Below are 26,620 nucleotides of genomic sequence, written 5' to 3' on the forward strand. Positions count from 1 at the left end.
TTCTCCTGGGTGTGCGCTGGGCTTATGTGGGCCACATTAAGGCCAGCGTTGTGAAAATAATCCCTTCGTGTCGGTGTCGATGAGGATTCAACTCTGCTGAAGGCTGCTGGAGACGATGTTGATGATTGCGATGGGTGAGTAAGGCGCGGAAGTCGACTCGGCTTTCATCGGCATGGGTGTCAGAGAGAATGGACTGGGATCAGTTGCGCTAGCGAAGGCGTCGATGACGGGATACTGCTACGTCTTTGATTTTAGACTCTTCCATCGCATCTACCTTATTTTGACTTGTCATGATAGCTTCAAAACTTTAACTGCATCTAGTCGATTTCATCTACATCAGCTAGTCATGTCAAAGCTATTTACCCCGTTGAATATAGGGCCTATCCAGCTCTCTAGCCGACTAGCCCTGGCGCCGCTGACAAGGTACCGCGCAGACGATGAATGGACACCGACTCCAATGATGGAGGGTCAGCATACATCCCCATCGTCTCTCACCTCGTTCACTGTCTGACGTTTGAGGACAGAGTATTACGCCCAGAGAGGCTGCGTACCGGGGACTCTGCTCATCTCTGAGGGAACCCTCATCTCGTACCGCACCGCTGGGCGTCATAACGTCCCTGGCATCTGGAATGAAGCGCATATTGCAGGCTGGAAGAAGGTCACAGATGCCGTGCACGCCAAGGGCTCGTTCATCTACTGCCAACTCTGGCACCTCGGTCGGGGTGGCAGAGCTGAAGTCCTCGAATCCCTCGGGCTACATCTCGAGTCTTCAAGTGCGATACCCGTAGCCGACGGCGCTGCTACCCCTCTGGAAATGAGCGAAAGCGACATACAGCAAGTCATCGAGGACTATGCGACCGCCGCGCGCAACGCTCTCGAAGCCGGCTTCGACGGGGTGGAGATCCACGGCGCCAATGGGTATCTCCCAGACCAGTTCCTCCAAGATACCTGCAATAAGCGAACCGACGGCTGGGGCGGCAGCATCGAGAAGCGTGCTCGGTTCCATATCGAAGTGACAAAGGCTGTCGTCAATGCCGTCGGCGCCGATAGGGTGGCCGTTCGTCTCAGTCCATACAGTGATTTTCAGGGCATGCTCATGGACGACCCAGACCCGACCTTTGAATACTTGGTCAAGCAACTGAAGCCTCTAGGGCTTGCGTATCTCCATCTCATTGAAGCTCGGATCAGCGGTAATGATGACACCGATTGTGGTGGACAGCGGACGGTGCGCTGGTTAATTGAGCTCTGGGACAACGCAAGCCCAGTCTTGCTTGCTGGTGGGCTGAATGCCCAGTCTGCAAAGGCAGCTGTGGACGAAACGTACAAGAAGTACGATGTTGCTGTTGTCTTTGGGCGGTACTTTATCTCAAATCCCGATCTCGTCTTCCGCATCAAGGAGGGTATTGAGCTGGACAAGTACGAGCGGACGTACTTTTATACCCCAAAGCTGCCAACTGGATACATCGACTACCCTTTCTGCCCTCAATTTCAGTTAAGTGCCAGGGGTTGATGCTGCATCGCGACTTCGGATAGACACGGCGGGATGGTAGGAAATATGAACCGGGTATCTTTGCCTAGATGTGAACAAATGCGAAAGTTTTGTATAATTACATTACGCCATTATTCAGAGCTGTCGTATCTCGTCCGCGTCAATCGTACACAGTGTAGACGTTCTCCAGTGGTGTCTGCGTAAAGGACCTCAGCCACGCATGACTAGGTCTGGCTTGTGGCACCACCCCGGATCTTGATCGTCGCTCATTCTTCGCTTACAGTCCCAAGTCGATGCTGCGAGCCAAATCTGGTCTTCGTCCGCAGTAGAAGACTCTTACTGGACCGGCTCTTCAAGCCATCATCATCACTACTCCCCGAACCGTCGCTTCTGGTCGATCGAAGTTCAAAGGAGCTGGCTACTCTCCTAATCTTGTCTTTCAGCATGCGCAACGAGCCTCGCTTCTTCAGCGCGACAGGCTGCGGCACTGTATCAACGACAGAGAGGGCATTGCCAAGCGACTGACTTCGAGCGTGGCCGGAGTGGTGCGCTGTGGCTATCGGATCCAACTCCAGGGGTTTTGACGACAGGACAGACACTGACGCTGCGCGACGAACATGCTTTTTAGGGTAGAACATGCTCAAGCTTGATTTGGATCTTTGCGGCTGAGCTGATAATGACGAGACTGTCGTGATCGTGCCCAAGTTGGCATGAGTGATGGCGGGGTTCGTCCGCTGTTGCGCAGCTTGCAGGAAAAGGTTGGGCTGGCTTTTCGTCTGCTGAGCAGCCAGCCTCTGAGAGGGAACCGAAGCTTTTCCGAGAGTGTTCCTGGCTATTGGACCCCCAAGCGTAGTTCTACGGCTACCAGATGATAATCCATTTGTGTTCGCTGTCGGTGTCGACTTCGTGCGGGTATGTGTCCGTTGCCGTTCGGAGCCTGTCGAAAGTTTGAATTCTCGTTGCGGATGTAGCGGCTCCTCGCCGATTTCGACCGCGGCAGGCGTATCATCTATCTCGAATCGTCTCCCGGGGCGTCGTTTGGCCCGTAATTTCTTGAGATACTCCTCCGATGTCACTTCGCGGAAATTCATCTCGGCTGCGGCTCGTTCGGCTCGTCGTTTTGCCTGCCTGTGGAGGTGGGCAGCTTCTTCTGAAGACAAAGCCATCGTGGAGGTTGGACAGTAAGGACCTTGACTTGAAGGATATGTACGTCGGGTTGGGTCGTGGGCTTCGCAAGCTCCGACTAGGGATACGTCGAGGATGTGTTGTAGGGTATCATGGACTCGTGTTCGACTTTCTTTGTTGTGTTCAAGTTCTCGGTTTGCAAAAAAGCATTCTTGTTTTTTGTGTCTCCAATCGTCCCGTCCTTGTTAAACGGCCGTCTCCCGATGCGTGGGAGTTATCACTTCCATTTACTCGAGGCTGGGCGCATTCCAGAGGTGAAGAAGTTCGAGTGGATCTGGAGTGGAATGTCTCGCTTCGAGGCACGCAGACCTGGCGGGGGGGGGGGGGGTGGTCGGTCACGGTAAGAACGCTACAGCAAGCGTGAGAAATAGAGCTTTTCAAAGCCTGAAACTCTAGTCGTAATCGCCGTCTCTGTTCGTCTAGGAATCGTACGAAGAGGGTTTGCTTCTCGCTACGTTGGGAATGCGCAGCCTCCTGAAAGGAAATTTACCTGCGACGCCGTGGTGCTGGGGTCTTCTCCGTAAGCCTCCGAGCGAGCCGCGCCGGTGAATCCTTAAAAAAAGAGGTGGTGCCTTGCAACTCAGAGAAGGAAATTGCAATGTGCCATGTCGACGTAGCGAGGCATGCAAGGGTTTGGACTTCAAACAGGTGCTGCGAATATCTGCAAAGATCTGTCTGCGTGTGTTTGGAGCTGTGTCCGGGGCAACGTCGAGAAGGTCGATGGTTGAAGATGGGATGGCCCCGGCAGAAAGGAGGAGCTTGGGGCAGGATGGCGATCACCGGTTGGTGATGGTGGCAGGAGCGGGTACCTTTGTGGGCTGCATGGCTTACATCCATAACCCCTTATCTTTGCATGTTGGGTACTGGCATAGTCCCCGATACCACGATACCAGCCCTTTACTCAATGCTTCACCAACAGCAACGACATCGCCAACAAGATGATAGGGGTGATCATGTCTCTTATTCAGGTTCCATCCTCCATATCTAGCTAGCGACACAGAAGCCTCAGCCTTTTGGGGGCCTCCACTGAGAGCAGACAGGTCACCCAAAGCACCAGGACGGACAAAAGATATTTGTAATGTTTTCCAATTTGTTTGGCATGCCTTTCTATATGTGCCAGTATCTGGTCATTATGCATAAAATTACAGTGTCATCAAATCATTCCTCAGAGATCTTGGCTCGGGATTTCTTTACAACTTGGCCGCATCCTTGGGGTTCTTGATCTCGACAATCAGCTTGCCCGTGTTGATGCCCTTGTACAGGTCGACGAGACCCTGCTCCGCCGCCTTGAGACCTCCCTTGACCACCGTCTCCTTGCGCTTGATCTTGCCCTCCTCAAGCCACTGCGCAAGCTCCTTGCGCGCCTGGCCGTACTCCTGCACAAAGTCGAAGACGATGAAGCCCTGCATCTTGATGCGCATGGTGATGATGTTGGCGTAGTTCTTGGGGCCCTGCGGCGTCGCAGAGTTGTACTGGCTGATACCGCCGCACATGACGAAGCGCGAAAACTCCTTGGCACGCGCCAGCGCCATGTCGAGGATCTCGCCGCCGACGTTGTCAAAGTAGACGTTGATAAAGTCGGGCGTGGCCTCCTTGAACTTTTGCTTGAACTCGGGGTCCTTGTAGTTGAGCGCGACGTCGAAGCCGAGCTCTTCCGTCAACCACTTGCACTTATCGTCCGAGCCGGCGAGACCGACGACGCGCGCGCCCTTGAGCTTGGCGATTTGGCCGGCGACGCTGCCGGTGGCGCCCGCGGCGCCCGAGACGACGACGGTTTCGCCGGGCTTGGGGTCGCCGACGCGGAGCATGCCAAAGTAGGCCGTCAGGGCGGTCATGCCGATGCCGGAGAGGTAGTCGATGGGCTGGGAGACGGCGGGGAAGGAGGAGACGGGCTCGACGCGGCTATCGTGGACGACGCTGTACTCGGCCCAGCCGCCGAAGGAGGGGAGGACGTCGCCCTCCTTGGCCTTGGAGGACTTAGAGGCGAGGACGCGGCCGACGGTGGCGCCGCGCATGACTTCGCCGATTTGGACGGGAGGGAGGTAGGAGCGGCGGTCTAGATGGAAGTTTGATTAGCACTTGTCCCCGCGAAGATGATCATGGCAGAGTGTAAAGGTCTCGACATACCGTTCAACCAGCCACGCATGGCGGGGTCAAGGGAGAGGTACCAGTTCTCAACGAGGATCTCGCCATCCTTGAGGTCCTCAGCCTTGGGGATAGGCTTCTGCTCAGTCTTGAAGGTCTTGCCGGGGATGATCTCGGCCGTGGGACGCTCGGCCAGCACGACGGAAAGGTTTTGTTGCGACATTTTGGATATGATGTTGTGTGGAAAGAGGAAAGGGTATCAAGGAAGACGAATGGTATGTATTTGAGATTATAAGCAAACACCACAGAATACGAGACAACTGATTCACAGAGCCTTTCCAAGTCGGAGGTAGAGGAGCAGAGGGAGCTCTTTTAGTAGTCGGGACATTCAGTCTATTTCGCAAACTCTGAAATCGCCCGTTTGCTTTCGTGTCCCACGTTTCCTCCGCCGCTTTCGCGGATTACACTTACCCCTCCAAGCTTCCTGGCCGCGGTCAAGCGCGCGGTGCCAGCGGTGGACGCTTGGTGCGTGAGTCGCTTGCACCGAGTTTTTGCCTTTGGCTCATGTCATGACTTCATGCCCCGCGCCGGAGCAGGATGACCAAGACGGGACATTGGCCCGCACGAGCTCCGAAGGACTCGACGAGCTGGCGAACGATCGAGGAATGTTCTCCGGCGCACGGAGCATGGGCTAGTAGGGATGGGGCCTGGAGGCTCTCTTTTTTTTTTTTCCTCTGCCTTTCACTTTGCTTTGTGTCTGTCCCCTTTTTCGAACAGTCGACGCACCACACGGTGATACGGTACCACAGTACCACGGGTACACAGATTGTCTACCTAGCAGACTTTCGGATGCAGAGTGGTGGATGGATAACCCAAGATGGGTGTGTGGGTGTGGCGTGTGGCCGATTTCCCCGGAGTGGCCGCCCGAACAACAAATGGAGTCGGAGGGTCTTTTCCCACCGGACGTTTTCTTCATATGGGTTAAGGAGGGGCTGGCGGGCTGCGGGCAACGCGCGACCCTAGCTAGACTGCTTCTGCTCCGAGGGGCAGGACACAAGGTCGATACTCGATATGAAGGTGGCAGGTCGCAGACTCTCTCGCTCCAGGAGTTCAGGAAGATTTCCGTACCAAAAGGCGGCGGATTACTGCGTCTGCACTGTCTGCATCTGCGTCCGCGTCCGCGTCTCGTCTCGTTCCCGTGGTGGAGCTAGATAAAATCGGGCATGACGACATGCCGAGGCTTGAGACAATGGCACCTCAACTTGTCATCTCTTGCTCAGCTCTCTGCATTGGGCCTATCAGATCTCTCATCCTGTCGGAGGCTCTGAAGACATGGCGGGACATTATCTCCCTTGAACTCTGGAGCCTTGGACGTCGGAGGATTCGAGAGGCACCACTGGACAACACGCAGGCGGCGTTGTCATCAGCCCCTCGCCCATCGCTCGGTAGTGCAACTGACAGCTCTCAGGGTCCCCCGGAAGCGAAGCTGCAATGCTTGCGATTGCGGCCGATGCGACCATGCGGGAACGGGGACGTCGGGAACGGAGATGTGCTGGGGTGCTGGCCGTTGACCGTTCCATTGATGATCCCAAAAGGAGGGTCGCGGGGTGGGTTGAGTGTTCGAGAAGCGGGTTTGGGGCGGGCCAAGGATGTGCAATGCCGTCCGGGCTTAGAAATGCTGAAACTCAAAAGGTCCAGAGATAATCGGGATTATCATTCACCTCGTGTCGGGGCTGTCGGGGTTGAATCCTCGTTCCTGAATTCTCGCAGCTATCTGTATTCGTAATACTCCGTACGTGCAGATACTGGCGTGACTGCTGAGCTGTCTATTTGGCTGGCACCGGACGCGCTACTAATCATCGCCAATCGAAAAAGGCCCTGCGAGTGCGAGATGGATGGAACATGGTGAGGTTGGGCGAGTCCCGATTGGACGCCATCGCCGTCGTCCAAGGCGGCTTTGAAATGGGAGTGGGCGAGCCGAGGCAATTCGTGGGGAATGAATTCTGTGTGCCCTTTGCTTCTTTTGGCTTCACCGACGGTCGAAGCTCCCAATTCGGCCCCGTCCGGACCTGCAGTTCGGCCGGCCGGCGAATAATCCTTCCATGTAGTTCCAGATCGCCCAATCAGGCTGATGTGTCAGCGCCCCGCCTGAACCTCGGGACCCATCAGTTTTCTGACCGAAGTTTACCGAGGAGTGCCCACAATCGCGACCTTGATGGCTCGGTCATTCTCGGTGAGACTCGGTGAGGTAAATCGCTCAGGGATATCGCATCGTGTTTCTTTGGGTTAATGTCGTAGTATTGAACGAAGCGCGTGCTTACCAGATGGAGTCAGTACGCAGAGAAGTGCTTGAACAGATGCACTGACACCATTTAACAGATTATGGGATAGTATCGCCAAATGTAGTTGTATTAAGAAAGACCCTATGACATGTTGCTTACCTCCCTGGTCCACCTAATTGACTGACCACTAACTTCGCAAGAAAATGTCAAGCATTTACATAGAAGGTCACACCCTTCTGTTTGAAGCCCTTCGTGAGATAAATCAGATCCTTCTCATCAATCCTAGGCCAATCACTCATCAAGCTCTGCTTCTCTTCAAAGGTGTCAAGTTGATGCACGAACGGATTTGTGCAGCTCAAACAAATCTCGCGGAGGTTTTTCATACATGTCGCCTCGAGAGCTTTATCAAGCAAGTTATGAGGTGCCTATTTGTCCCCGAGATTTTGAGCTTCTTCAAGCTGAGAGGTGGCATTTCTAGTAACAGGTACCCATTTTCATCGGGGGCCATGCACTTTGGGGGTCCAAGTACCACATCTTGACAAAGATGAACCTCTTCAAGATTCCTAAAATGCCGAAGCGATCCGATAACATTCCTTTTTGCAAGCTTCTCCTGCATGCACTGATTACGATTGCGGTATTACACATGCGTCGGTGCGCACTGACCCTCCCACCCAAACCATAGTCCGATAACCAAATACTTCAGGGCTTTAGGTACCTTTATGCTGATTTGATCAACTATTTGACGTGGGGTGATCTCCAAATCGAGGTTCCAGTTGTTCCAACTCAGCTCTTGGATGATGCTACCGTCGGGGGACTCGTCCCGACTGAAGATGAAGACCTCTAGCGATCTGCAGCACTCAAGCAGGAGGCTGAAAGAAGTTGCGAACATGAATCGGCAGTTTGTTAGCTTTAGGCGTCTGAGATGAACCAAGGTTGGGTAACCGTGACAGGGCACGGGATCGTTGAAGAACTTGAGTTGTGTGATGCCGTGAATATGAAGACTGGTGATATTCGGAAGCTTGCCAATCAGTTGACTGCCACCCCACGCGGGAGTAAGGTCAGTTGATACAGCCTGGCCTTCTGCAGAGCAAGCGCAGAGAAATCGGAGACTCTTGATCGACTTGTAGACAGGCCAGACTTGGAAGCGGGGAAGTGAATCTTGGCGTCCTTGAGACGAGTGAGAACACTCGACGATGATGTCGAGCCTCTCGAAGTTTGGTAACGATGCTAATGCTCTTGGTATTGATGGGTGTAAGTCCTTGGGGCAAACACAGTGGCGTTATCAGGGACAAAGCCATATACACCAAAGAAAGAGATTGGTCTCAACGTATCGAATGTCGGCCAAGGAGCCGCCCCTATGGGCCTACTGGATTTCTCGCTGGCGAACCAGGGCATCGTAGGTGATGGGATCCGAGAGGCGCTTGTGATATAAGCTGAAAGTATGTCGCAAGTGTGGTGCGACAAGGTACCGAAACGTTTTGCATGTCAAGCTTACGTTCTCGAGGGCACCACGCCCGGCCACTGTAGGCTCGCAGCCGTGATCGCACGACTGGCAAGACTGGCACAGAGCGTAAATGATATGTTCCACGATTTCGGATGAGAGGTTGAGGAGAGCTCGTGGTGTGATTTTATTGAGTGAGCCTGGGCCGCTTGAGTAGTATGTGTCTTGTGAGGTTTGTTCCATCTTGACGAATTGTGACTGTCGTTGATGTGTTCGAGTGTCAGGACTTCCGAGGGACTGTGTGACTCTCACTACAGTAGCTTTGGCGGCTTAGGAGATTTGAGGGAATCCTGGTGGTTTTTTATGACCAAGAGTGAAGTGAATTTTTGGATTCAATCAGGAATGCTGCGGTGGAAGACCATGGTGGAAGGTTATCAATGATCTGAAAGTCATGTAATCTCTGCGGAAAATCATGCATACCAAAGCCGTCTACGGAGAAAGAGGTCACCGTTGTTCAGGCTTCCAAAACGTACGCAGGGTTAAGAGGCTCATACATGGACACACTTAGCGCAAATCGTATTCCTGCCATTTCCATTGAATACTCGCAGTATGCGTCTCAGCTTTTCGCCGCGGGGGTAGGCCCCCGTCCTGAAAGTGTCATGAAGCTACAAGTCGAGGATTTGTAGGTACCAAATGGGTTTAAGCTAACTTGCCTGCTGTTGCTACTATTCCTCATACCTCTTTCATTCCCGTTATGACTTTTCCCTCCCAGTATAGTTGTTAGAGAAGCTATAAAAAATAGAAGATTAAGTACCCGGGTTATGAAAGAACCTACCGCCATACAGAGGGTTAAGAACCGAAACGGTAGCTAGCTGCTTGATCATCACGACATTAACTCCGCGATTCCAAGTCGCTATTGCTTCCCCGGAGCGGTTCAGTCCACGGGAAAGAGAAATCTCGTTACGTTGCTACGGCGCAGGGTCAATGGCTCATTGCGCGATATCTCCTTCGGACCACCTTGCACTTGAGTGGTAGGTCTCAAACATGTTCCGATTGAGGCTATCGTTCGTGAGTTGCTCGATGACTCGCTGCCTACTACATTAGTTTGCCAACATGATCGGACATCATGTCACTTTTCGTTCAATTGAGTCAGTATTTCCTTGAGATCGATCTATCTCCGATACGACTGACATCTCACGAGCTGCGTATCGCCACAGAAATGAAGGAATCCAAATGAGAAGCAAACTTTGAACGTCAGGGTGTTTATTCTTTTGAATCTCTATAAAAACTCCCCAGACTTTGGCAACCTCGTATTTCAAACCCCAACCGATAGCCGAGTCAACGCACATCGGGCATCGTCTCAGGCTTACAATTTTTGGACTGATTCACCTGTAGATTTTCATTCACGCTTGTGAGCAAACAAGTTTCCTTATCGATTTCACCATTGTACCGCTGCCACGCTGTGCTTGTGAGTGTTTTTTCTCGTACCGTCGACTAGCCAGCTCCAGGAGCTGTATTCAACCCTTCTATCACAGTCGCCTGTTGTCTCGCACCTCGCAAATCCTCGTTCCTCCCTCCCTCTTTTTCACCCAGATTTGTCTCGACCAGGCCCTATGTTGCCTATCTCAATACAGCTCTCTATTGAACGACCCGTGAGGATAGCCCTAACTTTCATTTCAGCCTGTTTGCCCATCAATCGATCATCCTGTTCGCTTGACTATATTCGTTGTGAGTAACACAATAGTAGGCTTTGAATATAACTGGTATGGTACATTCATTCCGCAACCTCTTCAACTTTTACTCAAGGCTTGAATCACCTACTGACAAACTTTAGCCTCCATAAGATCCTCGCAATGGGAAGAACCAGGGGGGAGACTGAACCTCAGAGTCGAGGCTTTCGATTTATGGACGACCTCCCATACGAGATCTTGAATGAGATTGGCCTTCATCTTCCCGCAAAGAATACTCTATCAATCATTCGGTGCTCGCATAGATGTGCAGCTATTTTCGAATGGAGTCTTTACCGCCTAGACTCACTCAATGGCCACCAGGCCCTCATCTGGGGTGCTAGAACCGGCCGACTGAGTGCCGTGAAGATGGCTATTGCTCACGGAGCAGGCCCCCTCAGTCCTGCCATTTATCCTGGTTATAATGCTGGAGCTACTCTCCAGAGAGAGACTGCACTAAATGTTGCAATCGAGAACAACAAGATCAAGGTTGCACGATATCTCCTCCAGGCCTGCCACTCAATCGAAAACGTCTGGGCTGAGAAGAGCTATCTTCTTCACTCAGTCAAAGGTCCCAAGCTCATGGAAGCCCTTCTCGCCGGAGGGTTTTCCAATGGAGTCAATAGCTTGGGACAGCTAGGGACGTGGAACAACGATGACGTGACCCCATTAGTTGCGGCTATTGAGCAAAAACATCCTGTCAGCACGATTCGCACATTGCTGAAGTTCGGGGCCGACCCCAATTTGAAGAACGTTTCTTCAATGCGCCCGAATGTGTCTGCTTTTCATATTGGACTCTGGAGCGATCAAGCTCCAGTGGTAAAGACACTGATAGAGCACAATGCAGATGTAAACGAGGCCGATGGACCGGAACCGTGGTCGAAAACTCCTCTAGGTACCGTTCTTCAACAGGCCCGTTCGTTCTGTGATGAGATCGTAGCCTTACTTTTGCGCCATGGAGCTGATCCAAACCTGTCCACACGAGAACCCGGCGCTGGAGCGAACCCCATCATGCTCGCTACCTCCCCAGACGTCCTGCCTAAGACGTTTGCACGTCTCCTCGCCAAAGGTGCTCACGTTGATGAAAAAGTACAATTCGGACTTGAGCAGGTACTTCGGTCAACAAAAAGCGATGTCCTGCGGTGGGGCTCCACGTTTCCCGGTCAGGCTTGGCGGAACACAGATCATAAGCTTCAAATACTTCGTCAACATAGTGAAGGTCTGCTACAACAGATTCATTGGATCTAGACTGGCCACGACAAAGTAAAATAGCTAGCAATACAAGACCTCACGGCCAGCATGTAGTGCGACGATACAGACAAGAATGAGGATAATAGGCCCATCTGAGAGTAAGGTCTGAGGATTGTAAGGTTTGGTGCTTTCTGGCAAGTGGCAATACTGCTTCTTTCCGGCGTGGCCTGTCATAAGGTAGACAATGACGGAGGTAGTGCCAGGAGGCGACCTCTCGTAGCTTACGAATATAGACGACTTGTTGCCTCATCAATTGTCTGTAAGGTTCAAAGTCAGTCCGCAGATAGATACCTCGGGCTCCTGTTATACGAGATCTTTCGGTGTTCGTCTGCCCCTGCCCCAGTCCCGTCCCGCAGGCCGGCCTATTCCTGCATCTTGCGATGCCGCAACTTTCTTGTTCTCTTGTCTTATATTTCTTTCTTATTTGGCTGCCCGTAAATGATGGTGTATTAACTCTACTGCGCTGCTTTTAATCGAAGTCCTTACAACGGCTGTGTTCTCTACATACCTATTGTGATATACCAGTACCTTATATGACATGTCAAGAGGTTGAATTGTACGACGCTACAGGTATCCAAGGTACGTGTCATCGGTGACATCATGAGATGAATTGGAACCACATCTGTTGCGCAAACACCCATGCAGGACAGACGTATAAATATCAATACAAGCTAATGACTACATGTATTTTTCCCCCTTCCAAATTTGATGCCAAATAGAGAAAGGTCACGACTTAGGTCCGCACTTTGACATACACAATCAAACGCATTATTTTCTTGAGACACCGGAACACGGTTCATTGAGGACTTCTCCAGGTCTTAGCCTGTGCTTCAAGTAAGATGGCATGCCTTTCAGGGCATCCTCGTTCCTAAGTCCTAGACTTTACAGGCACTGGGAGTACCACTGGTTCGACGCCTGGCACGTGGACCCAGATTGGCAGCAAGTCGGTCCAGTAAAGCCAGATCCTCCGCATTGAGCCCATTTTGCAGCACACTAGCAAGGGGATAATACATCAGTAAAAGACGACTAGGGGTAAAGAGATGGGGCCTCACAGTTCCATCACCACCGCTGCTGGGCGGAGGGCTGGTCACAGGCGGGCTTGTGCCGCCGCCACCAGCATCTGATGCACCGACAGTGATTGTAGAAGAGCCGCTGCTGAAGTATCCTTCCGTAGCAACGATCATGTAGTCGTGAGTGCCGAGGTTCAGGCCCACCTGAGCCCAGGCATTGAAGTGATTGCCGGTCGTGACTGTTCCGCCCACGCGTTTCGTCTGGCGGACGGACCAATACTGCTGAAAGGTCTTTGTGCCGTCGATGGAGGGGGCATTAGTTCGCGTGCTAACGTAGATGTCGTAGATTCCACCATCACTGGTGACGGTTCCCTTCTTGGTAGCGCCGCTGGAAGGGTTGTAGGTACCGAAGGACTCCACGATGTAGTACTGCGTAGGAAGGTTAGCAGATGTTAGGGTTGGTCAAGAAATGTCAGGCAAACCTCTATCAGGGGGTTTCTAGTCCAGCCATAGATCGCGAGGTAGCTGTTGCCGTTCGGGTTATAGCTGCCGGAATACGTGATAGTTCTGAAAGATAGGGTGTTGTCAGTAGCGTGCTCGAGATTTGACCCGGGTAAGCATGGGACGATTGTACCTCGGCCCACCGGGATTCCAGCCTTTGCCTCCGACAAAGTTACCACCAGTTTGCCAGACGACGCTGTATTGGCCCCCTGCACCATTGGTGTAAGTAACTTGAGATCCACCGTCAGTCCACCAGGAGTAATAGTAGCCGTTGTTTGTTCCAGTAGACGAAGGAGTTGACTGGCGCTTCATCAACTCTCCAGGAGCAGAGAGAACACTAGCCACGGAGGCGAACGCCAGGAAAAGCGAGTTGACAGTGACCATGATGACTTGATTGCTAATGTTGTCTGTCATTCACGCTGGCGATGTTTCAGACGAAGGCGAAGTCTGGGGCTTTATATCTGTAGCATGATGTGCCAGTCTCGGTATCGGTCTACAAAAGTGACTCAATAACGCCGAATGTAACACACATTTCCCCTCCCAAATAATGGTAGTGGTACCGCCGCGCCATTGAGTTAAACTCATGTGCCCCTGGCAACCGATCGGGTATCGTCCTTGGGTTCAAGACGGGTGCAATGTCACTTCGTTCTATCTCAGGATCCCTTAGACTTCAACCGGAACCGATTCCTTGGCATCGGTCTAAGTACGAGTTAGATTAACCTGGTTGAGTTTTTTTCAGCTGTCTAAGTCTGTACCAACAACATGGTGTTTGATATCTGGTTTTCCCTCAACATATGGCAGACATCTCTCTTATTCCTTTGTTTCTCTCTGATTTGGCATTGTTTCTTAGGTGGTGCCAAGACAGATTTGTACATTCTCAAGTCCGTAGAGCAGTACCATGTACCTGGGAAAAGCCTAGGTGTGGGATATCGCGGTGATGCATCAGCTTTCAAGGGAGGTTGAAAAAGGAAGTCGGAATATCTAGGCCGTGTCCAAATTATAAATATGGCGAGCTATTTAGAAGAGCTGAGTTGATTAATATGGCAAATAGCAATTTAACCGGCGGCAAAAAGACGAGAGAGGTCGCCTGGTTGACATTTGCTGTCGAGCCTCCTGATCTGTGGGGGTCCTGAAAATAGCCGGGCGTAGGTCACGCGACGCACAGTTGCACTGAGATAACCTCAAGATATCAGTCCTTGGTTGTTACGAAGCCTTGATTACGAGAATCAGATACCCTCCACGATACATCTACTCCGTGAGTACCACGGAGCGTCGCCGGTGACTTCCGCTTCCATTTTCGGCTAGCAGCGTGTTGTATTTTGATGCAGTCTTACTCTGCGTCAGGCTATCCGATTTAATGGCAGGGCTCAATGCCATTATCTCGATCTCTCAATAGAGAAATTGAGATATCTCGGCCTATATGCTGTAAGGCATGCAGGAGAAGCCCATCTGTCGGGCCCGAGGCCGTGCGGGGCCGAAGGTCCACTTCGGCGAGGATCATGCCCGTGGTAGACCCAAAAGTATCCGCTCCGAACGAATACGGAGGGCAGAAGTTCATAGATGGTGGCCACTGTTAGATTTATCCGGCCGAAGATTGCGAAATCACAGTTTCAGGCTCGATGTATGCGTAGAAGCATTCTCTCTGCCTTCATCGGTACGTTCATTTTCAATTTGACGCTTCACTGTACGCGAACGCCCAGCTCACGTGGTCGATTGCAAAGTTGTAGATATGCTGATGTGGTCGGGGACTATCCAAAGACCGAGGTAGATCCCTCAGTCAAATGAAAGGTACGTGTGTTCCTTATGGTGTAGTATATCCTCGGGGCTCTTCGGTGTACTTGTCCATTCCGCATCCTTAAACTGACAAGCCAGCTGTGGGCTAAGCTCAGCTTCGCCACATCGAGTGAAATACGACATTGTTTGTTCAAATCGGTCTGATTGGAGGCTTGTAGCGCGTCAGATTTGAGACAAAGGGTCTAACCCCTTGACAATACCTGCGCCGAGGAGACTACTTTCACGGGTGGTACGCTGCTGGAAAGCGTGTTCCGACTCACGCAATAATCATAATCCCTTCCTGTCATGTTTATCGGTGTGCTCAAACGTCTGATCTAACTCCAAAGTATGGATGTCGCGTGTTGAACGACAGGTTCATTGCAATGCCTCTTCTGCTAATACTTAGTAAGGTATGGTAGCTAAGCAGTCAAGTGATGAATGTTCTCCAGTCAACACTCCACGCGTCCACATGTTAGCACAGCATACCGATTGCAGAAAGTCAGGATGTTACATTGACTTTCCGCGATTGTCATCATGAACATTTGTTTGCATGTAGCGAAGAGCGTCATCTTCTCGAACATGAAGTTACTTGGGATGGGGCCGGTCCCAGATCACCCCTACAAAAATCTTAAATACATCAATATCTATGGCGTGACGTTATAGAGGAAGCAACCTTACATGCCGATCTTACTGGTGTTCGCCGGAGATTTTGGCCTCTCGGAGGGGTGGTCCTCTATTCGCCTAGATGAGGACAGTACAGATATTCCAGTATAGACCTCAAAAGGGGCGAAACGGCGGAAATGTCCATCTTCAAGGGGATACTTCCGACATTACGTCAACCTTCGGGCTTTCAAGGAGGCCTTTTCCGTCAAGATTATCATACTATGGAATGTTGCAGCGTATCCAGACTGTTTACTCATCCAAAAGAATGGTCAGCGGCCGCAAAACCGAAGCAATCAGGGCGGCGCAAGAGTTGACTCCCCTGTTAACGGCAATAATTCCAGCCCGCGGCTCGGGTTCGTCACGGAAACGACTGCCTCATTGTCCAGAGAGAGTAAAAAGCGCGCGGCGCTAGACAGGCCTGACTCGACGAGCTGGGCGATGGACTGTCGCACAATTGGTGGGGGCGCTCGCAATGGCTCCATTTCCCCAGATGAATCCTAGTCGGCTACCCCGCGAATCCAGATTTCCCCCAAACTTCCCCGTGCTTCAGACCCGCCAGACTAGAGTCAAGAAAGTGTTACTGACCTATAGAAACAATGAGCAATGTCAGACGGCTGGAATTTCCTTGGATGTTAGACATCGAGATGAGGGCTTGGACAGTGTTCGCCTGGTCAGAAAAGGGCCAACCCCGCAACAGCTCTCCCCATGGGACGGTTGTAACCTGCCGGGAATCATCCCGTACGCTAGTACGACGTGTCTTGTCCTTGCTTTTGTCACTCTAGAACTTGAGTGTGAGCCTTCATCTGATACCTATCCCCAAGCGTGTGGTGAAGTTGCAAAGTCTATAAAGCTTGCCCATCCCACCGGTGTCGAGTTCGTAGACATGGGCAATATCTCAGAGACCCCCTCTCCAGTTGAGATCTTCATGTCCTGATAAGATCTTTAGTTGTAACTCCTTTCTTCTGATCAGAAATCCTCTAACCTACGGCCAACTTTCGCCATGGGATTGCCCGATGATTCCTCCAAGCAGGGCGTCCAGCACGTCGAGCAGAACAATGCAGTCAGCGACGCAGTCAAGGCCATAGAGAACCGTGACCTAGAGCGGATTGAGGAAACCAAGCCAGGTACCTTTGTCTGGCTCTGTGTTGCGGCAACCGCGATCGGAGGCATGCTCTTCGGCTACGATACTGGCGTCATCTCCGGAGTTCTTGTTGTTATCGGTCAAGACCTCGACAATAAAGACCTGACTCACTCAGAAAAGGAGTTGATCACGGCAGTCACCGCAGCCGGAGCCTTGATTGGCGCCGTCATTGCCGGTATTACTGCTGACAAGTACGGAAGAAAGCCTGCTATCTGGTTCGCCTCTATCCTCTTTACGATCGGTGCCCTGCTCCAGGCTACCTCTTTCACGATTGCGCAAATGACCGTTGGTCGACTTGTGATCGGCTTTGGTGTCGGCTCTGCATCCATGGTGAGCCTCTATATCTCTATGCTTTTCCGCAACAGACTTGACCGGGGTCCGTGTGCTAACATAGGTTGTTTTCTTAGATCGTGCCATTATACATCGCAGAGATTTCCCCTGCCAGATTCAGAGGCCGAATGATCTCAATCGACATGATCTTCCTTGGTGCCGGATCTGTGCTTGCGTACGCTTTCGCCGCAGCCTTCAATACGACCGCACACGGCTGGAGATACATGGTTGGAATCGGCGGTGTTCCTTCAATCATACTCGGTATTCTCCTTTTCTGGTGTCCAGAGTCACCTCGTCAACTCATGTTCCACGGCAACCGAAACGACTGTATCCGGGTTCTGCGACAAATCTACCCCAACGGCAGTGAAGATGAAATCGCGGACAAAGTGATCTCCATTGAGCGCGGCGTCAACCAAGCCAAGGTCCTCAACGAAGAAATTTCCCTCCGAAAGTCTGTCACCAGCCTATTCAAGGTCCCAGCCAACCTGCGAGCAGTTACCTCAGCTTGTGGCCTTATGGCTGCCCAGCAGCTCTGCGGGTTTAATACACTTATGTATTACAGTTCCAGTACGGTGCCATGAATTCTTATACACTGTGCTGCGTGTGCCATGCTAATCAGAGTCTCAAGGTTTATTCCAGATCGTCGGCTTCTCGAACCCCGTTGCTGTTGGTACCGTTGTAGCAGGCACCAACTTCATCTTCACAGTATTGTCAATCTTCCTTATTGACAGAATCGGCCGGCGAAGAATCCTGCTCTGGACGATGTGGGGTATGCCTGTCTGCCTTGCCGTTGCCGCCATTGCGTTCCACTGGATCCCCTTGGACAACAACACTCTAGAGCTGACCACCAAGGAAGTTGGTTGGCCCGCAACCCTGGTCCTGGTTGCAATGATCATGTTCGTGGCCTTCTACGCTGCGGGTTTGGGCTGTGTCCCGTGGCAGGCGAACGAGTTTCTCCCTATGGAAGTCCGAGCTATGGGGACCATGATGATCAACATCTTCAACTGGGGTCCGAACATCATCGTCTCTTCGACGTTCTTGTCAATGATGCGAGGCATGACCCCATCAGGCACGTTTGGTTTATACGCTGGGTTGTCTTTCTTGGGCTGGGTGTTTGTGATCTTCTGCTTCCCCGAAGCAGCGAACATGACGTTGGAGGAGATCAGGGTAGTTTTCGAGCACGGATTCGGCGTGAGATATGCCGAGGAATGGCGAAAGCAGAGGAAGCTCGATGTCCAAGCCCGGAAGGAGGAGAACACCGTGTAAAAAATAGTCTATGCGTTTCCTGTGTTCATCAAGAAAAGGTATCAAGGACTAGAAAATGGTTCAAAATTGTAGCCTGAAACTGTCGATTGTAGCGAGAATCTGAAAATGATGATCAAATTGACTTGGCCAAACGCAGGTTTCCAACTTCAATGCAGGAAACCCTCCTTGACAGTGTGCTGTTAATCACATCATGCTTCTCGCTCGAGTCAGATGAGTGTAACACTAGAGTGCTGCTACAAGCTCCCCCGAGTATTGACGTACGCTTCTTCGTAGAATATGTCGTAGTACGTGATCAGACGTCGATGGTTATGTTCCTCTGCAGCTCATTGCCAGTTGACGATAGTATCAGACCAAAGCCAACGATAAAGTTATCATAGCGACAGCTCTAATCTGGCTTCAACAGATCGCGATAGGCAAGAGATACTCTGCGATGGATACAATCTCACGGTCTCGACCAAGAAGGCAAGGATTTCTTGAATCACTTTGCCGAGATTGGGCTAACTTTGCTGCTTACTTCATCTGAAATTGACACAAAGCAAAAGCATGGCCTAATGCCCAAGCAGCATGATAGTCATGAAACATCCAGTAGACAGAAAGTTACGAGAAGGCCACAGTAGCCACCGCTCAGTCAACCACAAACATCCGGTCAAACTGGTGTGCGGCAGTGGCCCAGTGGGTATATCGTGAGTGTATTGGGGAATTAACACCCCCTAATAAAGTGGTGGAGATCTTCAGTCGGGAGTTTTCCACTCGACGATCTTCATTATTGATCGGGTTAAGCTGTTCGAAGCGCTCCTTGGCTCCAATTAAACAGATGCCGGACTGGACGAACAGAATTGCCTAGCACTTCAAGGGAAACTTGGCACTGAGTAGAAGAACAGGGGGCCTTTTCCAAGAAGTTCAAGTGTCGACCGACTCAGGCAGCTGCAATGCGCAAATGTAGAAGGATATCTTCTAGAAGACCCATTAGCAGGCGTAACTCCTGCTCTGAGCTCCAAAGACCCCATGCATGAACGACCTGCGTGCCTGAAGAAGGCTGGTAAAATAACCAAACATGAAGTCGAACATTTGGTGGCTGAATTCAACGCGAAACCAAAATCGATCTCAAGACTCACTCTATCATAGCTTTATCAGCGCGAACTTGAAGGTCGGAGAGCACTGGCCCAGATGGTTCATGGATGTGAACAAAATGACTGAAAAGTCAAGCTACGGGAACCATTTGCCAACGTTAGGTTGGTATGGAGAGAGCGGGCTCTCGAATACTGGAATTGAGGGATCAGCTAAGTCGGATGGCAATACGCCGAATGTTGAACTTGATAATGTTGCGCCGAACACTTGCTGTTGGTGAAAAGTACTGAAAATGATGACCGTTGAGTCCGGTGACTTTAAACGCCATACTGAGGCCGGCATTTATATCGTGGCGGGAGGAATCGGGAATCAATTAGTTGATGGAGTAGGGTTGACTGAATGCATCTGTATACCATGTTTCTGACCAGCATCATGGATAGAGCTCGATTTCATTACAAACATCACGCAGTTGTAATGATACGGGAGCTGAGGCAGTTCGCCTTTTCTCTCATCAAAGCAGCGACACGGAGTTTGTGTTTGAGGGACATACTACTTGAGTAAAGTAGGCTAGAGGATTCGGACTCTTTGTATTCTTGCTGAGGCTGATTGTTTACGTCCAGTCATGCACCCGTCTCATTAACTCATAACTCATGCAGCTATAGGTATCATATCCGTTCCAAATCTTAAACATCAAGAAGCGCCTTCCTGGGTTTCTTTGCCCTGAACAGCATCACCTGTCCAACAATCCACGTCTCAACCTCCTCGAACTCTTGATCCAACGCTTCTTGAATGTCCTCCTTCTTGTCGTCCCAGTTGTTGAAAACACCCCACCATTTGTTGTACCACCGGAGATAGAACTTGGTAAACCACCCAGTCGACTCATTTGGGCCCAGCACCGTGCATCCGGTCAACACACCTTCCGGGCTCAACAACTCCTTGTACAAACCAAATGCACGAAGCTTGGCCTTGCCGCCAGGCATGCAATGGAACAAATTAAACATGGAAATGGAGTCAAACCGCTCGCCGAGAAGCTGCTTCGGTGGCGGCTCCGTGACATCAGCCTCAACGCACTGAACCTCGGTGTTCGTCGTAACCGAGAGCACGCGGGTCTTTGCCGCGTTCAAAGGCGGCGCGGTGAGATCCAGCAGCGTAATGCGCTGCTTGCTGGTGGCGCGGAACGGCCGCGCCAGGGCGGCTGCCGGGAACCAACCCGTAGCGACGCCAATGTCGAGGTGGTTGCGGGTGAAGTTTTCGCTGAAAAAGGGGAGAAGGAGTTTTTCCGTGCTGCAGCCCCAGACTTTTGACATATTGAAGCCTAGGACGTACTTGTCGTAGAAGATTGTGAGGAATGAGGGCGAGTAGACTGCGCCATAGGCCGCAGTGCGGTCTGCGCCGAGATCGGCCATAGTTGACAATGGCACTAATTAATCGTGGGATTGAGTTAGAAGGGAAAGATTGGCAGCACGGAGGTGCGAATGAAGACGATTCGCTCGATTGCGCTTCGTTGGGTTGTCGTGACTCGCGAGTAAAGTCTGGTGGAAACAAAGTCCAAAGGGGCGGGAAAAGCCCTAGATCCTTCCGGGAATTGGGCAATTATCACCGTGTCGGTAACAACTCACCGATAGTATGCCACCGAGCGCTTACCGTGGCTATTCAGTTTACTTGCGCTTGAATCCTATTCCGAGCTTCCCTCACTATCAAGCATGGGTTGCTCTATTGTTCAACTCTGCGTTAACAAGAGTACTTTGTGTCGGAATTGGCCAATGAGAACTTGCGGGACGGAGTCTGTTCCGTCCTGAATTCTGCAGCAACAACTAATGCATCCTTCGGTATCCGTACCCAGAACCAAGTGGTTCTGTCATATGCAAGGTGGTGGGTTAATTGCCGGCTTCCCTTCTGCTTCTGGCAAACGCTCAGAGTCTTCTACGTATGTCATGACTGTCTTGTTGGCGCTAGAGTAGTTGGCAAGGAGAACTATCATCTTCGTGCTCGTTAATGTTCATGTCGGATTACCTATCCATTGGCCCCGGTCTGCAGAGTAAGGGTTTAAATCCCTCAGATGACCCCCGTAAGAGCCGGTTGGACCATATCATATCAGCTCATACTTCCCCACGCAGACGAATATGCATGTGACATGTAGGAATGCCGGCCTGGAATCAACTGAGGGGGCTTGAATGGTCTGTATGGCCTCAACTGGCACCACTGATCTGCGGGAGTGCTGGTGCCTCGAGAAGATAGGCTCATAGGACCCTTTTAGAACCCCCTCCCCCCCGGTAATCCTTCTTCCTGCGGTGCCTGCGCGCGTCGAGTCGCCTGACTGCGCCGCAATCCTGCATATCAAGCCCTGGAAATCCTGTGGCAGTCTATTGATCCTAGCATGCGGGCACTGCGGGGTGGCTGTGCCGATGAAAAACGCAGCGTCTTATCGCTTAAGCGAAGAGAAAACAAGTCCCGCGCAAAGCAGAAAATTGCCCGTCGGTGGGGAGTAAATCGCTTGCGTTCATCAACAAGATGCGGCATTTGCCTCAAATCGACAACTTACATGTTCGGAAACACGTACCTACATGCAAATTATGGGACTGTTCCTGCTGGAAACCAAGAATATGATATGGCTGGAAACCTCAACTATATTGATAATGGAACCGGAAGATTCCTTTGGTGATAAAATTGCTCGCTTGCCTTGCAAACGCTCAATGGTGGTATGATAATCCCAAACCCCTTGTAAACACATCACCCATTTTTAGACGCCGTTTTCCACTACCCATGTGAACTGACATTGGACACCGACATTTGAGCTGCCGAGCGTGATGAGCTCGCCAACGATGCGGACGACGATGCACCGCTACGTGGCTTCCGACAGTATATCGTAAGCCTGATATCAGAATGTGATTGTCAGTTATAATCCAGGACCTCCTCCAACCTTGCCTGACTCCAGAGATAACTTACAGCGTCATGAACGAATGGTAGTTCGTATCATCAATCTCCTTGCGGACCTTCTTAACCAATGCAAGAACCTGGGCCTCGGACCAGCCTAGACCAATAGTAAAAACAGGGACACTTAGCGGCTCGATGATGGCATTCCAATTGCTGGACATCATGGTACCGAACCGCTGACACTTCTTACCCGGGTAGCACGCGTTCGTAGGAGCAGCGTGCTTTGTCAACTTCATCCTCTCAAAGCCTGACTTCTCCAAGATGGGCTGATATTGTGAGACGTAGTGCATGGAGCGGCCCATATTCTGAAGACCCTGTTGGAGAAGCATGTTCCACTTGTGAAATGCTGTCCCCTCTAGTGAGTGATCTGGGGATACGAGGATCGCGATCCATTCGCTGAACTCGACCCAGCCCCCAGGGTTGAGGTGGCGATAGATGGAGTCAACGAACTTTTCCTTTTCCACGATATCGCCTAGCATACGGACATGGATGAAGTCGAACTGTCTGCCGATGTTCCAGTCGGTAGTTATATCCATGATCTTGAACTGACAGTTGGACACGTTATATGGAGGGCGCACTTTCTCAATATCGACGCCCATCACGGCGCAGTTTGGGTTCTTCTTGGCTGTTGCGGTGGTCAACTGGCGTTAGCGTGAACTTCCCGGTGTTATAATACCCCGTAGGCATTAACAGGAGCGACTTGCCATATTCCTACATGAGGCTAGTTAGCGAGTCATTCCGTGATACCAGACTAGTTACATCATTTATGCGGGAAAAGGTGAGGGGAGGGGGCGTTGCGAAGTGACTGATGATGAGAAGGTAACGCACTAATGCCCATAGCCCTGGCCCCGTGCCTACGTCGAGGGCGGCCCTGGCCTTGACGACTGGGGCCAAGTGGAGTCTGTGGTCGAAGAGTTCGGCAATGATCTGGTGTTGGAGGACTGCGGATTCCTGGTTAGCGACAAGGCAGGTCTTGGTCTAGACGCTCCAGATCCTGCAGGAAGCGCAAGATGCATGTGTAGGTGAAGAGCTAGGTGGCCGTGAACTCAAGGACCGGTGGGCCACGGTGAAGGATGCTTGCTGACCATTTCTGTCTTGTTCTTCCTGGCGGATTGGTAAGACGGGTTAGCATCGGGGCAACCTGCATCAAAGGATGATAGTTGAGTAAAGCGTACCTTGGTATTTGGCACGAAGCCGAAGCGCTTTCCGGTTTTCGCAAACTTATTGAAGATAGACTGGAAGATGGACGACTTGCCCGTCTTGATCTTTGATTTGCTGGAACTGCTACTGCACAGAAGGTTCGGATGGTCAGAATGTCGCAGGAAAAGAAAGTGTGGCCGATGAGATGGCGAGGGAAAGTGAGAATGAGGATAAACATGAAACACAATGACGAAAAAAACAATGAAAGACATCATCGTCGGATGAGAATGAGAGACTCACTTTGTTACCGCCCGGAGACTCTGACCCGGCGTCGGGTCGCTGTCCGATCCGTCGTCTGAATCGGACCCTCCCGCCCAGACGGCCTCGTTCACTTCATCGGAGGTCGGGCTCGGGTGATCCTCGGGATACTCCTATTTGCGGCATGAGATTCAAGAGCTTTGGTTAAGCCTGCATTACCACCTGGATCTGTAGGCGCCGGCGACAACATGACAGTTGCCACGGTCCACGGAGGGGTCAATGTCTCATAGACCGAAGAAGTACGTACGTCTTGTTCGCCTGACTGCATCGACGGCCTCGTTGATGGCGGCGTGCGCGGCCTGCTGTCTGTGGAAAAGTTACGGGTACGTTCGGACGACGAACTAGCGGTGAGCAGCGTCGATGTGGAGGCGGCCGAGATGCTGTTGGCGGCCGTTGGAGGACGGGTCGGCTGGTGCCGTCCCACGGGAGAGCCAGAACCGACTGAGCTCAAGCTGCTACCACCGCTTTTGCGAAGCCGCTGTTGGTTGTAGAACCTGTCCATCAACATGCGGTCCGCTCCGAGCGAGACCGTGGTGGGCAAGGGGGAAGGGTAGAAGGGAGCGGTGCGCGCTTCGGGACTGGAGGGGGAATTCGGGAAACTGGGGGGGTCCAAGTTAAATGCCGGGCCAAAGACGCAATGCACAAACCAAGAGAGTTGCAGGTCAGCAAGGCTCGACGATAGGCGGGCTTTTACTCTGGTCTCCGTATAACGCAAGGGGGAAGAAAGAAGGTTACCAGTAGCAATGAGTGTAGGAAGAAAGTGATAGACAAGCAACCAGCAAGAAAGAGGGTGCGGCGGGATAGGATAGACAAGGTCGTCCCATGAACCAGAAGCGGTTCGTCTTGTTTTTTCATTTCTGGGGGAAACTGAATAAAAACGGGCTAGGGCAACAGTTTATTTTTTGGGCAAAGGTGCAAAGGTCCCCAACCCAAGGTGGCCATGCCATGCCATCATCTCCCGGACACTGCCGTGTTTGAACGGCCCCTGTCTTGTGTCGCTTCTCCCTTTCCATCCCTTGCCGCTAAAACAGAAAAACCTTGTACGGATGGCGAGCTGGTTTGGTAAGCCCTCGTACTGCGCGTAGCCGTGTCGCTACTAAGTGCTAATATCTGCGGGGCTTTTGTCGGCGCTTTATCAGAATCAGTGGTAATGTGCCCGGATGGGCAGACAACTCTGGCTCTCTGGACTCTTCCCCGGGCCTGTCATAGTCCAAGGAAACGTTGCGGAAACCCTCGCGAAATCGCAACCCAGTCTATAGTCGTCATGTCACGCGACGCTGGCGACGTCGGCAGCGTTGGAAAAGAAATAACGGACATTTCTGGCATGGGCTCTTCTGTGCCAGTGATGAGAAAGGGGAAGCAAACATTGTATATCAAGGCGCATTTATCAATTCTGTCGGAAATCTCCTTATCAGAGCGCAAACTTCTTCCTCGCATTCACAGCCATCACACACTTTCCATGTTCCAACGCGGCCCAACGCCTTGGACCGGCAGCTAAAACCTGTCATCCTCCTAGTCATGACCTTGCATTTTCTTATGGAGCGGGAGCCGTGAGACCCAAGGGGGCCACTGGCTGGCAACCAGCACAACCCCTGTCGCCGAGCAGTCCAGGGTTCGGCAGCTGGGACGCCATCGTGTGGGATCGACTCTGACGCCTGAGCCTGCCTGCTTACACGGCACTGAGTCAAGGTCTCTGCCATGATACCGCCTTCCAGAATCCAGAAGCAATGATTCGCCCAAGCGCATCCTGGCAGACTATCGCAACGATCGTCATCGGATCTCCGGGATCCGGCTCCCGATCCAGGCAATCATTGCAGAAGTGCAGCGAGGTATTCGTCGAAAAGGGGGAAGAAGCAGCCAAGAGTAACAGCTCATCGTTTGCTCGAGCATGCACTGATGCAGTCTATGCTCGACTATTGGATTTGGGCAGTTGGCAACTTGGCTTCACGTGGTGCCGAAGAACTGCAACCGAAACAAAATGGGAAAACCAACAGCAATCTCCCGTGGCCCCCCACCCCTCTTACTTCGTAAGCACCTTAAACTGCAAAATGTGTGCGAGACCCTGTGCACCTCGAGTCTTGACTTGGTCATCATTGTCGCTGTACTTTCCAAGAGGGGTCAGACCGATCCCGAGTTGAGCGAGCTTGGGAGAAGCGAGAGAGAACGAGAGACAGGGGCGCATGCACACTGCGGGCCAACCACACAGGAAGCCCGGTCGAAATCAGCCCGAGGAATCTTGTGTAATTTGTGTTCCACCGGTCCCCTGTATCTGGGCCCGATGGATGTCTCGTCTGCACTAACACGTCTACTTGAACAGCTCCCGGGGTCTAAAGTACGGCATGCCAAGGCGGAGCGATAAATGAACTCTGTGGAACGCGGAACGCAAAGCTTCGCAGTTACCTAACGAACGGGTGTGCCCATCGGGAATCGCCATTGTCTTCCCAGCCTCGTGACCTTGTACGGGTACGAAAATCATCGACGTAGCCACCCTTTAGCCACCCTTCTCGACCGCATGTACCATAATGAACCACGTATCTGTTATATCTCCTCCCCTTCTATCCGGGACCCTTGTCTTATTCTTCATGCGCCATGTTTTGTTGGAAGAGAAACTCCAGTCAAAGTGCGAAGCTTGTTGGAGCCATCTCCGTGCTTGGTGCATCGCAAGTTCGCCAACATGACGCGTGTGGCCGCTTCTTTCCGACCAGGGGTTGAGTGAATTTGCTTGTCGAGGTTGACGCCAGAAATATCTGATAGCTAGCTCCGGAGTAGTCCACATGAATAGTGGAAGAGGGGAAACCAAGTGGTGGATTCTTTCTAATAATGCTACTATCTCGCTGGAGCCCTGATCCAGGTTCTGGTCTTGTCCTAAGGATTTCGTTCCATGTCTCAATTCACTTCCCCGACTCCCACCATCCCTCAAACTCTCACCGTAGCTCACCGCACGGACCTGAGTAGATCAATAGTATCGAAACACTAGACGAAAAAGACAGCCCCCAAGCCCTGTACGGTATACATC

General features: G+C 51.8%; 9 protein-coding genes across 9 annotated transcripts; 3 read left to right on the forward strand and 6 right to left on the reverse strand.

Annotated features, from left to right (window-relative positions):
- Positions 1-346: 346 nt before the first annotated feature.
- Positions 347-1,510, forward strand: CPAR01_07002 (NADH:flavin oxidoreductase/NADH oxidase; the record flags this gene model as incomplete). The annotated part of the gene is made up of 2 exons (XM_060491273.1): positions 347-467; positions 525-1,510. The coding sequence occupies 2 exons, from the start codon at positions 347-349 to the stop codon at positions 1,508-1,510; spliced, it is 1,107 nt and encodes a 368-aa protein (XP_060350147.1).
- Positions 1,511-1,755: 245 nt separating this feature from the next.
- On the reverse strand, positions 1,756-2,655 carry CPAR01_07003 (uncharacterized protein; the record flags this gene model as incomplete). The annotated part of the gene is made up of 1 exon (XM_060491274.1): positions 1,756-2,655. The coding sequence occupies one exon, from the start codon at positions 2,653-2,655 to the stop codon at positions 1,756-1,758; it is 900 nt and encodes a 299-aa protein (XP_060350148.1).
- Positions 2,656-3,864: 1,209 nt separating this feature from the next.
- On the reverse strand, positions 3,865-4,982 carry CPAR01_07004 (zinc-binding dehydrogenase; the record flags this gene model as incomplete). The annotated part of the gene is made up of 2 exons (XM_060491275.1): positions 3,865-4,730; positions 4,802-4,982. The coding sequence occupies 2 exons, from the start codon at positions 4,980-4,982 to the stop codon at positions 3,865-3,867; spliced, it is 1,047 nt and encodes a 348-aa protein (XP_060350149.1).
- A 2,696-nt stretch (positions 4,983-7,678) lies between these two features.
- Positions 7,679-8,725, reverse strand: CPAR01_07005 (uncharacterized protein; the record flags this gene model as incomplete). Its single annotated transcript, XM_060491276.1, has 2 exons — positions 7,679-8,246; positions 8,409-8,725. 2 exons carry the CDS (start codon positions 8,723-8,725, stop codon positions 7,679-7,681), a joined length of 885 nt encoding a protein of 294 aa, XP_060350150.1.
- Positions 8,726-10,335: 1,610 nt separating this feature from the next.
- Positions 10,336-11,457, forward strand: CPAR01_07006 (uncharacterized protein; the record flags this gene model as incomplete). The annotated part of the gene is made up of 1 exon (XM_060491277.1): positions 10,336-11,457. One exon carries the CDS (start codon positions 10,336-10,338, stop codon positions 11,455-11,457), a length of 1,122 nt encoding a protein of 373 aa, XP_060350151.1.
- Positions 11,458-12,342: 885 nt separating this feature from the next.
- On the reverse strand, positions 12,343-13,355 carry CPAR01_07007 (glycosyl hydrolase family 11; the record flags this gene model as incomplete). The annotated part of the gene is made up of 4 exons (XM_060491278.1): positions 12,343-12,453; positions 12,513-12,899; positions 12,953-13,037; positions 13,105-13,355. 4 exons carry the CDS (start codon positions 13,353-13,355, stop codon positions 12,343-12,345), a joined length of 834 nt encoding a protein of 277 aa, XP_060350152.1.
- A 3,052-nt stretch (positions 13,356-16,407) lies between these two features.
- On the forward strand, positions 16,408-18,144 carry CPAR01_07008 (myo-inositol transporter; the record flags this gene model as incomplete). The annotated part of the gene is made up of 3 exons (XM_060491279.1): positions 16,408-16,924; positions 16,978-17,445; positions 17,498-18,144. 3 exons carry the CDS (start codon positions 16,408-16,410, stop codon positions 18,142-18,144), a joined length of 1,632 nt encoding a protein of 543 aa, XP_060350153.1.
- A 1,751-nt stretch (positions 18,145-19,895) lies between these two features.
- Positions 19,896-20,618, reverse strand: CPAR01_07009 (methyltransferase; the record flags this gene model as incomplete). Its single annotated transcript, XM_060491280.1, has 1 exon — positions 19,896-20,618. One exon carries the CDS (start codon positions 20,616-20,618, stop codon positions 19,896-19,898), a length of 723 nt encoding a protein of 240 aa, XP_060350154.1.
- Positions 20,619-21,969: 1,351 nt separating this feature from the next.
- Positions 21,970-24,484, reverse strand: CPAR01_07010 (TAM domain methyltransferase; the record flags this gene model as incomplete). The annotated part of the gene is made up of 6 exons (XM_060491281.1): positions 21,970-22,084; positions 22,159-22,787; positions 22,975-23,097; positions 23,232-23,433; positions 23,587-23,717; positions 23,852-24,484. Coding segments are annotated over 6 exons (1,833 nt in total), but the record flags the coding sequence as incomplete, so codon positions are not given.
- Positions 24,485-26,620: the final 2,136 nt, after the last annotated feature.

The sequence above is a fragment of the Colletotrichum paranaense genome (genome assembly GCF_030867605.1).
Source record: "Colletotrichum paranaense strain IMI 384185 chromosome Unknown Scaffold_5.1, whole genome shotgun sequence".
In the NCBI taxonomy this organism is placed as follows: Eukaryota; Fungi; Ascomycota; class Sordariomycetes; order Glomerellales; family Glomerellaceae; genus Colletotrichum; species Colletotrichum paranaense.